The sequence below is a fragment of the Chanos chanos genome, chromosome 8, assembly GCF_902362185.1.
Source record: "Chanos chanos chromosome 8, fChaCha1.1, whole genome shotgun sequence".
Classification (NCBI taxonomy): domain Eukaryota; kingdom Metazoa; phylum Chordata; class Actinopteri; order Gonorynchiformes; family Chanidae; genus Chanos; species Chanos chanos.
The window spans coordinates 17,947,353-17,964,023 of NC_044502.1; the positions used below are offsets into that span (position 1 = coordinate 17,947,353).

Sequence of the window (16,671 nt, forward strand, 5' to 3'; positions counted from 1 at the left end):
TGGTTGCATCCTCTTCCCAAAATGTTTATGATCATTCCACGGACACGGCCATGGTAAACCACAGTTTCACAGATCTCATCAGAAAAAAAAGAAAGAATAAAAGGGGGGAAAAATTCTGACCCTGCGCTGTCTCATCTACCTCCTCACATTTGACTTTCCCTCTTTCCTCAGACGTGTCTTCTTCCCGTTGATTTAAAACGTATGAGCGCTGTGGTTCTTCCATTCGTCCTGAAGTTCTTACTGAATAATTCAGTTTGCTAGTGTTTGCATCCTCAGGACTATGTTGTAACGACTGGTGTTTTTGTATTTGGAATGACAACGGGCGAGTGCCGTGAAAATATGACGTTAACTATGCTTTATGAGGAGGAGTGTGAGTACGGTTTAATAAAAGGATTAATCAGCGTGTGAAATCAAAAGTAATGATGCTTAAATGTACGTTGAAACAGGAACCTGTTTCAGTGTGTATGTGAACAAAAAAAAACCTGTAATAAAATAACGTATCCCTCTCATTCCGAACAATAGTAGGCGCTGTGGAGGCCAGACTACTCCTTCAATTTGTAATCATGTTGTCTTTCCTAAGGTTCGTTGATGGCAGATTCCGGTGTGTCGCTAAGCGTTCATTACTCTTCAAATATTCACCAATAGCCAAAGTCCATAGAAATTATATTTTGCGCATTTGGAGCCGGTATTATTGTCAGCCTTTGTCAGGTCAATCCTTTGCTAAAATGCCTTTCCAGTATCCTCAAGCGTACCGTGACGAGGCGGTGGTGAGTATGCGGCCTGTCTTGGATGATTTTGTAACTGGGTTTACTGGTCGGAATGGGGCTTTGTCTTATATTAGCGATACAGCTAATACAACAGACCCGCTGTCTCATACTCACTGAAACAGAGAACAGTTTGTTGTAGCTTAACGGTGTTAAGTTTCATACCCTGACTCCACTAAAGTATCGGGGCGGTATAAAATTTAACATCAGTGAAGGAAAAGCGGCGAGTGTCATTAGTCCTCTCGGTACAAACGGCAGATAATCCTGACGTCATTTACCGCTTCAGATGTCAATAATGTGGGTTATGCTTTTAAATCAGTCTTTGAACCGGGGCGGCAAAGGGTTTAGTCTTTTTCCTGCTTGGCTAGAAATGTTATTCCCCCAGTAGTCGTTATCAAAGGTAAAGTAAATCTTAATCATATAAATATGTAAGCTGACGATAATTTAGGCCAGATAGTTTGGGTGTGCAGGGCATGTGGATGGGAGTTTGTATTGACTGTACTTTTTTAAGAAATGGGCAATAACGATTGTCTGAATCTCGCTGACGTTTTCGCATTATCCTAGGAAATTAATTATCGATTTAATAATCATAAGGAGCCGGTAAAATCTCTCTCTCACAATGTGGCTTTGTCCGCACATCCTACTTCAAACTTAAAACTGAACTGGCTGTGTTAAGCTGATAGAAATGTGTCTGTTCGTGTGTGTGTCTGTTCAGGTTGATGATTACCATGGCCATAAGATTCCAGACCCTTACAGCTGGCTGGAGGACCCAGACAGTGAGAAAACACAGGTACGTTTTTTAACAGATGAACTGACCTGAAAAAAAAAATCATTAATCATGTATGTATTCCTCAAATCTCTTGAGGAATACAGTATGATAATCTCTAATAGCTGTGCTTGTTTCAGTATATACAGTGTGTAATCCAAAGGTCCTTAGCCAAGAGTCAGTATCAGTAATTAAGATTATGACTATGTAGTTTAAGATATTAATCTTAATTCAGGTAACGACTTGCTCTGTCGCCTTGGATCCATTTTTACTAAAGCTGTTTGACAGACAGTGTGTAACCGTGTTGTGTGTGAGTGTGATGGTGACTGTAACCGTGTGAGTGTGATGGTGACTGTAACCGTGTGAGTGTGTTAGAGTGATGGTGACTGTAACCGTGTTGTGTGTGAGGGTGTGAGTGTGATGGTGACTGTAACCATGTGAGTGTGTTAGAGTGATGGTGACTGTAACCGTGTTGTGTGTGAGTGTCTTGGCATGATGGTGTTTTTAATACTGAGTGTGTTCTCCTCTTTGTGGTCAGGCGTTTGTGAATGCGCAGAACCAGCTGACGCAGCCCTTTCTGGAGCAGTGTGAGATCAGAGACATCTTTAAGGAGAGAATGACTGAACTGTATGACTACCCCAAATACAGCTGTCCCTTCAAGAGAGGGAGCAGGTACTTCAACTTGTGTCTGTGTCTGTGCCTGTCTGTCTGTGTCTTTGTCTGTGTGTGAGAGAGAGAGACTTAAGCGTAAGGTTTCAGCTGATGAGAAAGACCTACATCTTAAATTGGTACACTATAGACCAAATTGTCTTTGGGTTTGGTCACACCTGTGGATTTTACAGCGTAGGACTTTTTTTCCCCAGGCAACCCAACATTAAGTAGCTTTAGACTTACCTGGCAGGGGAGACACCGTGATCACGAGGATGATTCACCCAGGGTGAGGCTCAGCCATTGCACTTGCGCTATGCTGACCTCTGAGAGTTCCCCAAATGTGGGAATCTCGACTGCATAATTTGTGTAATCTTTTGGGCGGCCCGTTGCCTACGGGTTAGAGAAGCGGGCTTGTGACTGAAAGGTCACCGGTTTGATTCCCAGGCCCGGCAGGATAACATCCACGACTAAAGTGCCCATGGGCAAGGCACTTAACCCCCAAGCGCCCCCCGGGCGCAGGTGTGCTGCCCACTGCCCCTGCGCCTAGTGATTGTGTGTGCTCACCACTGGCCTGTAAGGATGGGTTAAATGCAGAGGTCACATTCACTGCTCATATTGTGTGTGTGTGATCACAGAGATTTCATCTTAAATCTTTTAGTCTTATGACAGTTCACAAGGTGCTGTCCTGCCACCACTAGATCATAAGGACAGTGTCGTGCACCAGTGCAGTAGCGTGTGAATAAGCAATGAAGGAACAGAAAGAGTTCAAGGGAACACAAGCAGAACGAGGAGAAAAGGTGCTGTTATACTGGCTCTGTTTGGGATGTGCCGGTGTGTGTTTGTCCTGGCTCTGTTTGGGATGTGCTGGTGTGTGTTTGTCCTGGCTCTGTTTGGGATGTGCTGGTGTGTGTTTGTCCTGGCTCTGTTTGGGATGTGCTGGTGTGTGTTTGTCCTGGCTCTGTCCTGCTCCCTGCACACCTCCCTCTCTCTGCTCTGCAGGTATTTCCACTTTTACAACACGGGCCTACAGAACCAGAGTGTGCTTTACATGCAGGAGAACCTGGAAGCAGAACCGACCGTCTTTCTGGACCCAAACACCTTCTCTGAGGACGGAACAGTGGCTTTACGAGGTAAAGCGCATGTGACACTGCATAGCTCCTGAGCCTGTGAGAAAAACATAGAGTCCAATTCAAAATATGCAGTCTACAAAAAACAACACTCGCCTCATTATGCGTAATGGAAATGCGAGAGATTTTTGTGCTGTAATTTGCTTGTTTGTGTGTGTGTGGGGGGGGGGGGGGGGGGGGGTGCGCGCGCACACTGTCTGAGAGAACAGAGGAGTCATCTTTACTCTGTCCTCAATGACCGATGTTAAATAATGTGCCTTTTTTTGTAAATGTGGAGCTTATTTCCAGCTACACTAACATTTGTCCACTAGATGGCAGTGCTAGCTGGATGTTTGCTGATTAATTCATTCAGAAGTTTGATATGCGTTCATAATTTCTGAGAGTGCTTATACTTACTACTGCGAATAATAATTGTACAAAAACAGACTAGTAATAGTAATACAGACAATAGTAAAAATAGTGGGATGAAGAGGTCTAGTTATATTTTCCTTTATTGATCCTTGAGGGGAAATTCTTCTCTGCCTTTAACCCATCATAAGCACTCAGTGGGCAGCTGCAGGTCTGGGCCAATGGCAGAAACATATGACATTGCAGCGGAAGTGTTCATTATTCAGCGATGTTTCATTGACTTTGTGTGTGTGTGTCTCTCTGTGTGGATGTGTGTTGCCAGGTTACGCGTTCTCAGAGGACGGGGAGTACTTGGCGTACGGTATCAGTGCAAGCGGATCAGACTGGGTGGAGATCCGCTTTATACGTGTGGACGGAGCTGTCACTCTAGAGGACCGGTTGGAACGGGTCAAATTCAGCTGTATGTCATGGACCCACGACGGGCGTGGTCTGTTTTATAATTCCTACCCTGACCAGGAGGGCAAGAGTGATGGTGAGACACGGACACACACACACACATTGTGCAATAGAGGCAGCTCACTGTGACGTGACATGAATGTGACTCTATTCTGCTGGTGGCTTTTTGGGTTCGGTGTTTTGGTTCTGAGGTCATCTATTTTGGTTTTGAGGAGGTGAGGAGGTGGGTGGGGGGGGGGGTTCTAGAAAGCGAGTTTAGTGAAAATTCCAAATTAGTTAACCCAGAGTAAACCTAATAGAAGAGCCATATGGCTTCATTCACTTAGCAAAACGAAGCCATAGGGCTCTTCTATTCGGAGTTTTACTGCTTACTCTGAGTTAACTAATTTGGAGTTTTCACTAAACCCGCTTTCTGGAATACCTCCCTGTTTTGTTTTGAGGAGACTGTTTTGGTTTTGAGGAGATCCGTTTTGGTTTTGAGGAGATCCGTTTTGGTTTTGAGGAGATCCGTTTTGATTTTGAGGAGATCCGTTTTGATTTTGAGGAGATCCGTTTTGGTTTTGAGGAGATCCGTTTTGATTTTGAGGAGATCCGTTTTGATTTTGAGGAGATCCGTTTTGGTTTTGAGGAGATCCATTTTGATTTTGAGGAGATCCGTTTTGGTTTTGAGGAGATCCGTTTTGGTTTGGAGGTGATCTGTTTTGGTTTTCTCTTAGGAACGGAGACATGCACTAACCTCCATCAGAAGCTCTATTACCACGTGCTGGGGACGCCCCAGTCAGAAGACATCCTGTGTGCCGAGTTCCCAGATCAGCCCAAATGGATGAGTGGAGCTGAGGTACACACACACGCTTTCACTCACTCACTCGCTCACTCATTCCCTCACTCACTCAGACACACACAAACGCATACACATGCATGCACACAAACACACACACGTGTGCGCACACACACACTCAGACATGTACGTGTACTTGTGCTCTGTTCAGCATGAGTGATGATGCTGTATGATTTTGCTATGTGTTGTTTGCGATATGTGTTTGTGTTTTCAGGTGTCTGATGATGGGCGATATGTGTTGTTGTCCATCAGAGAAGGGTGTGACCCAGTGAACAGGCTGTGGTACTGTGATCTTCAAACCCTGCCTAATGGCATCACAGGTAACACAATATCACTGACCCAGAGTGTTAGAACAGCTCTAACAGTCATCACTGGTATAGAATGTTATAACAGCTCTAACAGTCATCACTGGTATAGAATGTTATAACAGCTCTAACAGTCATCACTGGTATAGAATGTTATAACAGCTCTAACAGTCATCACTGGTATAGAATGTTATAACAGCTCTAACAGTCATCACTGGTACAGAATGTTATAACAGCTCTAACAGACATCACTGGTAACAGAACGTTATCGCACCTCTAACAGTCATCACTTGTACAGAATGTTATAACAGCTCTAACAGTCATCACTGGTAACTGTCTTATAACAGCTCTTTACGGTATAAATTTTGATTTGATAATCTGGAATAATTGTGTGACAGTGAAGCTGAAGTGCCATGATTAGGCAGGAACAGAGATGTGTGTTTGTGTGTAATGGAACAGAGATGTGTGTGTTTGTGTGTGTGTAATGGAACAGAGATGTGTGTGTTTCTGTGTGTGTAATGGAACAGAGATGTGTGTGTTTGTGTGTGTGTAATGGAACAGAGATGTGTGTGTTTGTGTGTAATGGAACAGAGATGTGTGTGTTTGTGTGTAATGGAACAGAGATGTGTGTGTTTGTGTGTAATTGAACAGAGATGTGTGTGTTTGTGTGTAATGGAACAGAGATGTGTGTGTTTGTGTGTAGTGGAACAGAGATGTGTATATTTGTGTGTAGTGGAACAGAGATGTGTATATTTGTGTGTAGTGGACTAGAGATGTGTGTGTTTTTGTGTAATGGAATAGACGTGTGTGTGTTTGTGTGTAATGGAATAGAGATGTGTGTGTTTGTGTGTAATGGAACAGAGATGTGTGTGTTTGTGTGTAGTGGAACAGAGATGTGTATATTTGTGTGTAATGGAACAGACGTGTGTATTTCTGTGTGTAATGGAATAGAGATGTGTGTGTTTGTGTGTAATAGAATAGACATGTGTATATTTGTGTGTAATGGAATAGAGATGTGTATGTCTGTGTGTAATGGAACAGAGATGTGTATATTTGTGTGTAATGGAATAGAGATGTGTGTGTTTGTGTGTAATGGAATAGAGATGTGTATTTCTGTGTGTAATGGAATAGAGATGTGTATTTCTGTGTGTAATGGAATAGAGATGTGTGTGTGTTTGTGTGTAATGGATTAGAGATGTGTGTGTTTGTGTGTAATGGAACAGAGATGTGTATATTTGTGTGTAATAGAATAGAGATGTGTGTGTTTGTGTGTAATGGAATAGAGATGTGTATGTCTGTGTGTAGTGGAATAGAGATGTGTATATTTGTGTGTAATGGAATAGAGATGTGTATGTCTGTGTGTAATGGAACAGAGATGTGTATATTTGTGTGTAATGGAACAGAGATGTGTATATTTGTGTGTAATGGAACAGAGATGTGTGTGTTTGTGTGTAATGGAATAGAGATGTGTGTGTTTGTGTGTAATGGAACAGAGATGTGTATATTTGTGTGTAATGGAATAGACGTGTGTGTGTTTGTGTGTAATGGAACAGAGGTGTGTGTGTTTGAGTGTAATGGAATAGAGATGTGTATATTTGTGTGTAATGGAACAGAGATGTGTGTGTTTGTGTATAGTGGAACAGAGATGTGTGTGTTTGTGTGTAATGGAATAGAGATGTGTGTGTTTGTGTGTAATGGAATAGAGATGTGTGTGTTTGTGTGTAATGGAATAGAGATGTGTGTGTTTGTGTGTAATGGAACAGAGATGTGTATATTTGTGTGTAATGGAATAGACGTGTGTGTGTTTGTGTGTAATGGAACAGAGGTGTGTGTGTTTGAGTGTAATGGAATAGAGATGTGTATATTTGTGTGTAATGGAACAGAGATGTGTGTGTTTGTGTATAGTGGAACAGAGATGTGTGTGTTTGTGTGTAATGGAATAGAGATGTGTGTGTTTGTGTGTAATGGAACAGAGATGTGTGTGTTTGTGTGTAATGGAATAGAGATGTGTGTGTTTGTGTGTAATGGAACAGAGATGTGTATATTTGTGTGTAATGGAATAGACGTGTGTGTGTTTGTGTGTAATGGAACAGAGGTGTGTGTGTTTGAGTGTAATGGAATAGAGATGTGTATATTTGTGTGTAATGGAACAGAGATGTGTGTGTTTGTGTATAGTGGAACAGAGATGTGTGTGTTTGTGTGTAATGGAATAGAGATGTGTGTGTTTGTGTGTAATGGAATAGAGATGTGTGTGTTTGTGTGTAATGGAATAGAGATGTGTGTGTTTGTGTGTAATAGATTAGAGATGTGTATATTTGTGTGTAATGGAATAGAGATGTGTATATTTGTGTGTAATGGAATAGAGATGTGTATGTCTGTGTGTAATGGAACAGAGATGTGTGTGTTTGTGTGTAGTGGAACAGAGATGTGTGTGTTTGTGTGTAGTGGAACAGAGATGTGTGTGTTTGTGTGTAATGGAATAGAGATGTGTGTGTTTGTGTGTAATGGAACAGAGATGTGTGTGTTTGTGTGTAATGGAATAGAGATGTGTATATTTGTGTGTAATGGAACAGAGATGTGTGTGTTTGTGTGTAATGGAACAGAGATGTGTATATTTGTGTGTAATGGAACAGAGATGTGTATATTTGTGTGTAATGGAATAGAGATGTGTGTTTTTGTGTGTAATAGATTAGAGATGTGTATATTTGTGTGTAATGGAATAGAGATGTGTATATTTGTGTGTAATGGAATAGAGATGTGTATGTCTGTGTGTAATGGAACAGAGATGTGTGTGTTTGTGTATAGTGGAACAGAGATGTGTGTGTTTGTGTGTAGTGGAACAGAGATGTGTGTGTTTGTGTGTAGTGGAATAGAGATGTGTGTGTTTGTGTGTAATGGAACAGAGATGTGTGTGTTTGTGTGTAATGGAATAGAGATGTGTGTGTTTGTGTGTAATGGAACAGAGATGTGTATATTTGTGTGTAATGGAATAGAGATGTGTGTGTTTGTGTGTAATGGAACAGAGGTGTGTGTGTTTGTGTGTAATGGAATAGAGATGTGTGTGTTTGTGTGTAATGGAACAGAGATGTGTATATTTGTGTGTAATGGAACAGAGATGTGTGTGTTTGTGTGTAATGGAACAGAGATGTGTGTGTTTGTGTATAGTGGAACAGAGATGTGTGTGTTTGTGTGTAATGGAATAGAGATGTGTGTGTTTGTGTGTAATGGAACAGAGATGTGTGTGTTTGTGTGTAATGGAATAGAGATGTGTGTGTTTGTGTGTAATGGAACAGAGATGTGTATATTTGTGTGTAATGGAATAGACGTGTGTGTGTTTGTGTGTAATGGAACAGAGGTGTGTGTGTTTGAGTGTAATGGAATAGAGATGTGTATATTTGTGTGTAATGGAACAGAGATGTGTGTGTTTGTGTATAGTGGAACAGAGATGTGTGTGTTTGTGTGTAATGGAATAGAGATGTGTGTGTTTGTGTGTAATGGAATAGAGATGTGTGTGTTTGTGTGTAATGGAATAGAGATGTGTGTGTTTGTGTGTAATAGATTAGAGATGTGTATATTTGTGTGTAATGGAATAGAGATGTGTATATTTGTGTGTAATGGAATAGAGATGTGTATGTCTGTGTGTAATGGAACAGAGATGTGTGTGTTTGTGTGTAGTGGAACAGAGATGTGTGTGTTTGTGTGTAGTGGAACAGAGATGTGTGTGTTTGTGTGTAATGGAATAGAGATGTGTGTGTTTGTGTGTAATGGAACAGAGATGTGTGTGTTTGTGTGTAATGGAATAGAGATGTGTATATTTGTGTGTAATGGAACAGAGATGTGTGTGTTTGTGTGTAATGGAACAGAGATGTGTATATTTGTGTGTAATGGAACAGAGATGTGTATATTTGTGTGTAATGGAATAGAGATGTGTGTTTTTGTGTGTAATAGATTAGAGATGTGTATATTTGTGTGTAATGGAATAGAGATGTGTATATTTGTGTGTAATGGAATAGAGATGTGTATGTCTGTGTGTAATGGAACAGAGATGTGTGTGTTTGTGTATAGTGGAACAGAGATGTGTGTGTTTGTGTGTAGTGGAACAGAGATGTGTGTGTTTGTGTGTAGTGGAATAGAGATGTGTGTGTTTGTGTGTAATGGAACAGAGATGTGTGTGTTTGTGTGTAATGGAATAGAGATGTGTGTGTTTGTGTGTAATGGAACAGAGATGTGTATATTTGTGTGTAATGGAATAGAGATGTGTGTGTTTGTGTGTAATGGAACAGAGGTGTGTGTGTTTGTGTGTAATGGAATAGAGATGTGTGTGTTTGTGTGTAATGGAACAGAGATGTGTATATTTGTGTGTAATGGAACAGAGATGTGTGTGTTTGTGTGTAATGGAACAGAGATGTGTATATTTGTGTGTAATGGAACAGAGATGTGTATATTTGTGTGTAATGGAACAGAGATGTGTATATTTGTGTGTAATGGAATAGAGATGTGTGTGTTTGTGTGTAATGGAACAGAGGTGTGTGTGTTTGAGTGTAATGGAATAGACATGTGTATATTTGTGTGTAATGGAATAGAGATGTGTGTGTTTGTGTGTAGTGGAACAGAGATGTGTGTGTTTGTGTGTAATGGAACAGAGATGTGTATTTCTGTGTGTAATGGAATAGAGATGTGTATGTCTGTGTGTAATGGAACAGAGATGTGTGTGTTTGTGTGTAGTGGAACAGAGATGTGTATATTTGTGTGTAATGGACTAGAGATGTGTATGTCTGTGTGTAATGGAACAGAGATGTGTGTGTTTGTGTGTAATGGAATAGAGATGTGTGTGTTTGTGTGTAATGGAATAGAGATGTGTATGTTTGTGTGTAATGGACTAGAGATGTGTGTGTTTGTGTGTTTGTGTGTAGTGGAACAGAGATGTGTGTGTTTGTGTGTAATGGAACAGAGATGTGTGTCTTTGTGTGTAATGGAACAGAGATGTGTGTCTTTGTGTGTAGTGGAACAGAGATGTGTATATTTGTGTGTAATGGAATAGAGATGTGTATGTTTGTGTGTAATGGAATAGAGATGTGTGTGTTCGTGTGTAATGGACTAGAGATGTGTGTGTAATGCTTTGCTTTGGTGCTCAGGGGAACTCATATTATTTACATTCATAAACAGGCCTGTTGCCGTGGGTGAAGTTGATTGACAACTTTGACGCTGAATACGAGTACGTGACCAACGAGAGCACGGTGTTTACATTTAAAACCAACCTGGACGCTCCGCGTTATCGCCTGATCAACATCGACTTTACTCAGCCAGACACGAGCCAGTGGAAGGAGCTTCTGCCCCAGCATGACAAGGATGTCATCGGTAAGACAGCAGAATGCCCCGTCATCTGTAATGAACCTGTCTACCTCACAGCCCCGTCATCTGTAATGAACCTGTCTACCTCACAGCCCCGTCATCTTTAATGAACCTGTCTACCTCACAGCCCCGTCATCTTTAATGAACCTGTCTACCTCACACCCCGTCATCTTTAATAAACCTGTCTACCTCACAGCCCCGTCATCTGTAATGAACCTGTCTACCTCACAGCCCCGTCATCTTTAATGAACCTGTCTACCTCACAGCCCCGTCATCTGTAATGAACCTGTCTACCTCACAGCCCTGTCATCTGTATTGAACCTGTCTACCTCACACCCCGTCATCTTTAATGAACCTGTCTACCTCACACCCCGTCATCTGTAATGAACCTGTCTACCTCACAGCCCCGTCATCTGTAATGAACCTGTCTACCTCACAGCCCTGCCATCTTTAATGAACCTGTCTACCTCACAGCCCTGCCATCTTTAATGAACCTGTCTACCTCACAGCCCTGCCATCTTTAATGAACCTGTCTACCTCACAGCCCTGTCATCTTTAATGAACCTGTCTACCTCACAGCCCTGTCATCTTTAATGAACCTGTCTACCTCACAGCCCGGGCTCCAATAGCAGCAATAATCATCTTTACTCTGTCTTTACTCTGCTGGACTGGTGCAGGGATTGTGCTGTACCAGGGACTCATGGTAGTGCAGGGAATTAACAGTTCCATCTTTGGAGGGGAAAAGGAATAAAATGGAAAAATGAGAGCTGTTATAATTTGTTTTATTCCGTTAACCAGTCAACGATGCTGCTTGAAAAGTTTCTCTGTTTTTAACAAATGACTTTCTCCCTCTCTTTCTCGCTCTCTTTCTCTCTCTCTCTCTGTCCCACAGTGTTTGCCACCTGCACATACTCTAGTTTTCTGTTTGTGTGTTTTCTGCACGATGTGAAAAACGTGTTGAAGATGTATCGTCTGGCCACGGGGGAGGAGGTGAGAACCTTCCCACTGGACGTGGGCTCTGTGGTGGGTTTCACTGGCCGCAAGACAGACTCAGAGATCTTCTACTACTTTACCTCCTTCCTTTCTCCAGGTACACGCACACACATGCACATGCACATGCACATACACGCACATGCGCATGCACACGCACGCACACACACACACGCGCACGCAGACACGCACACATACATACACGCACACACACGTGAACGCACACATGCGCGCACACGCACACTTACATTCTGGTGCATATATATTCACTTTTAGACCTAAATATGCTCAGGAATTTCCATACCAGTGAAGTCAGTGTTTAGTCCATCAGTGTAATCTGTCTCAATCTGTGTAAATCAAGGTGCAGATTAAACTCAAAACCTCATATTATAATCCTCTTGTGTTAGACCTGCAGGCAAATTTGTGCAATAATGCACATAGATCAGGAAAATGAATTAAGTTTTTTTTGCATTTTTCACTGCTTTACAAAATTTCTGTCCTGAGACACTCAAGAAGGCAACAGTATAAAAAAAAAAACTCCTTTATCCTACAAATGTGGATGAAATCTTTAGAGGAACTGAGACTCAGAAGGGGGAGCCTATCCTCCTCTGGCTGACATAGGGTTTTTAAAACAGTGGGGTTGTAGTACTGAGTCAGTGTTAAGGATTTATGATAGAGAAATGGGCTCAGACAGTATGTGAATTATATGAGGTCCGTCTTACAGTGGTTTTGCTGAGCTGGGTTTTGCTCAGTACTGAAGATAGATGTAAATGTTGAAACATAGTGACACTAAATTCCCTGTGTGTGTTTGTCCTGTCAGCCATCATTTACCACTGTGACCTCACCAAAGAACCTCTGCAGCCACACGTCTTCAGAGAAGTCACAGTGAAAGGGTTCGACCCCACAGAATACCAGACCACTCAGGTACAGACCTATACACTCACACACACACACACACACACACACACAGACTACCAAACTACTCAGGTATACACACACACACACACACACCGTCTCTACAGGACTGGGGAACTTTCCTGCACTCAGACCTTTGTCCTGTGCTGTGTTGGGCAGGTGTTTTACCCCAGTAAAGATGGGACTCAGATTCCTATGTTTTTAGTCCATAAAAAGGACCTTAAAATGGATGGATCGCACCCTGCTTTTCTCTATGGATATGGAGGATTCAACATCTCCATCACACCCAGCTACAGGTACAGATTATAATCTTACAAAAAGCCCATAATCTCAAACACAGGTCGTACATGTAGATACAAGTGCAAATCAAAATCTCAGATACCGACTACAGACTCAGATACAAATACGGATTATAAACTGTGCTACAGGTTCAGATTATAAACTCAGATACAGGCAGTGTGTCACTGAGACAGTGACACAGGGTAAATCAAATAGGAACATTTATTGAGAACATTCTTCTAGACATGTAGGCGAATCAAAGAGACATGTCAAGGATACAGGAGAGCAAGAGCTAATCTGAGAGTATAATCCCTCTCACGGTTGTGGTCTGAAGACCCGGTGTGATACAGTGTTTTGAGCCAATCAGAGACAAAGGCTTAACGCTTTCTTCAGTTACATGATTCACAGGCATGGTACAAAGAAATGTCTGCAGGAACAGACAGTGAGAGTGAAGACAGCGACTAAGAGTAATAGTGGAGTCAGAATACACAGTGCTTTGTTTCTCTCTCAGCACGGCAGGGATGTTAGTACTCTGGTCTTGGACAGTAAGGAATGCGCTGTGGTCAGTGGAAGATTTATCAGCATGAAAAACAGGGAGAGGGAGAGATACAGGACAAAACACACTAACGATTTCTAAAGAGAATACACTTGTGTATAATGGAATACGTACACTGGTTTGTACAACAAATTTCCATTCCATCGCAGGTTCAGATTATAAACTCAGAATTCAGGCTCAGATTGTAAACTCAAGATACAGGTACAGATTAAGATCAGACACATCCACAAATTAAAAATATGATCTATGGGTTGTAGAAGCAATAAGAGGTTCAGGGTCAGGTAAAATATGATCACGTGTTTTGCGTGTGTCTGTATCGCAGCGTTTCCCGCCTCATATTTGTCAGACATTTGGGTGGAGTCTTAGCTGTGGCCAACATACGCGGAGGGGGAGAATACGGAGAGACATGGCATAAAGGTACCACACATACACACAGTACACACTCTCTATGGCATACACATGAATGTATGAACTCAGACACACACACACACAGGATTCTCTGTCTGTCTCACACACACACACACACACAGGATTCACTGTCTGTCTCACACACACACACACACAGGATTCTCTGTCTGTCTCACACACACACACAGGATTCACTGTCTTTCTCTCTCACACACAGAGTATGTATGACATATGTATTAACTCCATAGAGAAACACGCCCTGTGCTAGCCAGAAATCTGTTTTTCCATTTCAGTATTTGACATTCATCTTCTCTCTCTGTTTCTTATCGCTCTCTCTCTCTGTCTGTAGCGGGGATGCTGGCCAATAAACAGAACTGCTTTACTGATTTCCAGTGTGCAGCTGAGTATCTGGTGAAAGAGGGTTACACATCGCCCTCCAAACTCACCATCAATGGCGGGTCCAACGGTGGCCTGCTCGTGGGTATGGACACATACACACACCCACACACACACCCCCTCATACACACACCCCCTCACACACACCCCCTCATACACACACCCACACACACACCCCCTCACACACACCTTCACACACACACCCCCTCATACACACCATACTCATTTGTCACTTTAATGAGCATTTCTTTTGTTTTTTCTAAATGTAGTTATTATGTCGTGCGCCTTGACATTGGCTGGTAAATTTCCTCTTTTTGTGTGTGTTTTTGTGTGTATGTGCGTGTATGGTTACATGTGTATGTGCGCATGCATGCATGTGTGTGCGTGTGTGTTTGGTTATGTGCATGTGTTTCAGCGGCATGTGTGAACCAGAGACCAGACCTGTTTGGCTGTGCTGTAGCTCAGGTTGGAGTGATGGACATGCTGAAGTTTCATAAATTCACCATTGGCCACGCCTGGACCACAGACTTTGGCTGCTCTGACATCAAAGAACAGTTCGATTGGCTTATCAAGTGAGTCGCACACACACGCACTCGCTCATGAACACACACACACACACACACACTCAGAAACACACACAGATTCATTAACAACCAAATGCTTACGTACTCTTCTTCTCCCTCTCCCTCCCTCCCTCTCTCTCTCTCTCTCTCTCTCTCTCTCTCTCTCTCTCTCTCACTGTTCCTCCCTCTCCTGCTCTCCTTTTTCCTCTCTTTATCTTTCTCTCTTTCTCTCCCAGGTATTCTCCTCTCCATAACATTCATATCCCAGAGGTGGAGGGCGTGCAGTATCCATCAATCATGCTGTTGACCGGTGACCATGACGACCGAGTGGTTCCACTCCACTCCCTCAAATACATTGCTACTCTGCAGCACGTGATTGGACAATGGCCCGGTCAATCAAACCCTCTCTTTATATATGTGGACACCAAATCAGGGCACGGGGCGGGGAAACCCACCAGTAAGGTGATCCAGGAGGTGGCAGACATGTTTGCCTTCATTGCCCGATGCCTGAATCTGTCCTGGATCAAATGAACAAGCTCACACTACTTCACTTTTATTCCCACACTGCTCCCTCCTCCACCCACTCTACTGTTATTGCCCCTCTCCTTCCCTTACCAGACTGTTCACTCTCTCTATCTTCAATCCTCTCTTCACTTCTCCACTGCGTCATCCAGTTTACACCCCCCTTCCCCCGCTGCCTTCTTCTCCCCAGGCGTGCACATACGTCAGTTTACCTTGTACCCCAGTCTGTTACCTATCTCTACCCCTCAGTCTGATCCACGTGCACTCACCCCACAGACAGGTGGGGCCTGATTGGCTGAATCCACTGCGGGTCCCGTGTGATTTCATAATCAGCAATGTTCACTTATTAATGGTTCCGTTAGTCATATGATCTGAGAGCTGTGTGTGTGTGTGTGTGTGTGTGTGTGTGTGTGTGTGCGTGCACCATTGACACCACAAGAGTCACAGTCGTGGTGTGCAGCACAGGGTCACATGTCTTGACCTCTGAATGAACCCCTTGTATGACAGACTGTATTTATTGGGCATTCAGAAGCAGAATGAACAGTTGTGCTGTAGATTGGTTTAAAAGAATCCCTCAGTGTGTGTGTGTGTATGTGTGTGTGGGAGAGAGAGAGTGGATGATCATATCCTTTGCAGTTTAACATCAGTTTCTACCTCTGGATTTATGCAGATTGTGTTGCTTGTGAAGAGAAAAGAAAAGAAAATGTAACAGGCGGTTAATACAATAAATGAGATCTTTTTTCAACATCACACCTTTGCTTCTTTCTGTTCTCTGTATGTTTACCTTTGATTTTGTATGTAGTTATATATTAACATTCGTGATGCTGCTGGTGATGTGAGTATAAGGTGGTTAAGCCAGCAGGCACTGAATGAGTGTATATGCAAAGAACATACACATAGCTGTTGGAAACTTTACATTCTAGAGTAAAAGAGCGTTCAGGCACTTCAGAACAATGACTGCTTGAAACTGTTTAAGCTTTTTGAATTTATTTTCCAAAACGACAACCACAGTTAATGCTGGTCTAGAACAGCATTAAATAAAATGTTACAAATTAAGAGCCTAAATTGTCTACGCAGGTAGCAGGGTTAGCAATAACAAACAGTACAGTTAAAACAAGAGTGGAGAAAAACGTTCAAAAAACGTAGTTAATTGTTCTCGTATTGAAATGACTGGTTTAAGATACCCTAGTGAATAACGTTTTCTTTTTGTATCATCCCTTGCCACCGGTGCTCCCATGATGCACTATTAAGCATCAGTCGTATTCAGTCAGTGGGTGAATCTGTGGTCGGTAAATATCGAGTCTGTTAATACCGTGGCAACAACTCACTACCGTTGTACGTTTGTATGTCGTCGTGCTATGTCTACTACAGGTATCCAAGTGTGAAGTACCGTTCGTACTCATTTCAGGCCGTCACCACAAAACATAGTCCTGGT

General features: G+C 42.5%; 1 protein-coding gene and 1 pseudogene across 1 annotated transcript; both read left to right on the top strand.

Annotated features, from left to right (window-relative positions):
* The first annotated feature begins 662 nt into the window (after positions 1 to 662).
* Positions 663 to 15,930, top strand: prep (prolyl endopeptidase). The gene is made up of 15 exons (XM_030781586.1): positions 663 to 767; positions 1,480 to 1,554; positions 2,069 to 2,202; positions 3,181 to 3,311; positions 3,979 to 4,188; positions 4,829 to 4,950; positions 5,165 to 5,270; positions 10,422 to 10,613; positions 11,500 to 11,697; positions 12,418 to 12,521; positions 12,672 to 12,808; positions 13,670 to 13,764; positions 14,105 to 14,236; positions 14,567 to 14,723; positions 14,951 to 15,930. The coding sequence occupies exons 1-15, from the start codon at positions 726 to 728 to the stop codon at positions 15,243 to 15,245; spliced, it is 2,130 nt and encodes a 709-aa protein (XP_030637446.1). The 5' UTR covers positions 663 to 725; the 3' UTR covers positions 15,246 to 15,930.
* Positions 2,417 to 2,569, top strand: LOC115819883 (uncharacterized; annotated as a pseudogene).
* Positions 15,931 to 16,671: the final 741 nt, after the last annotated feature.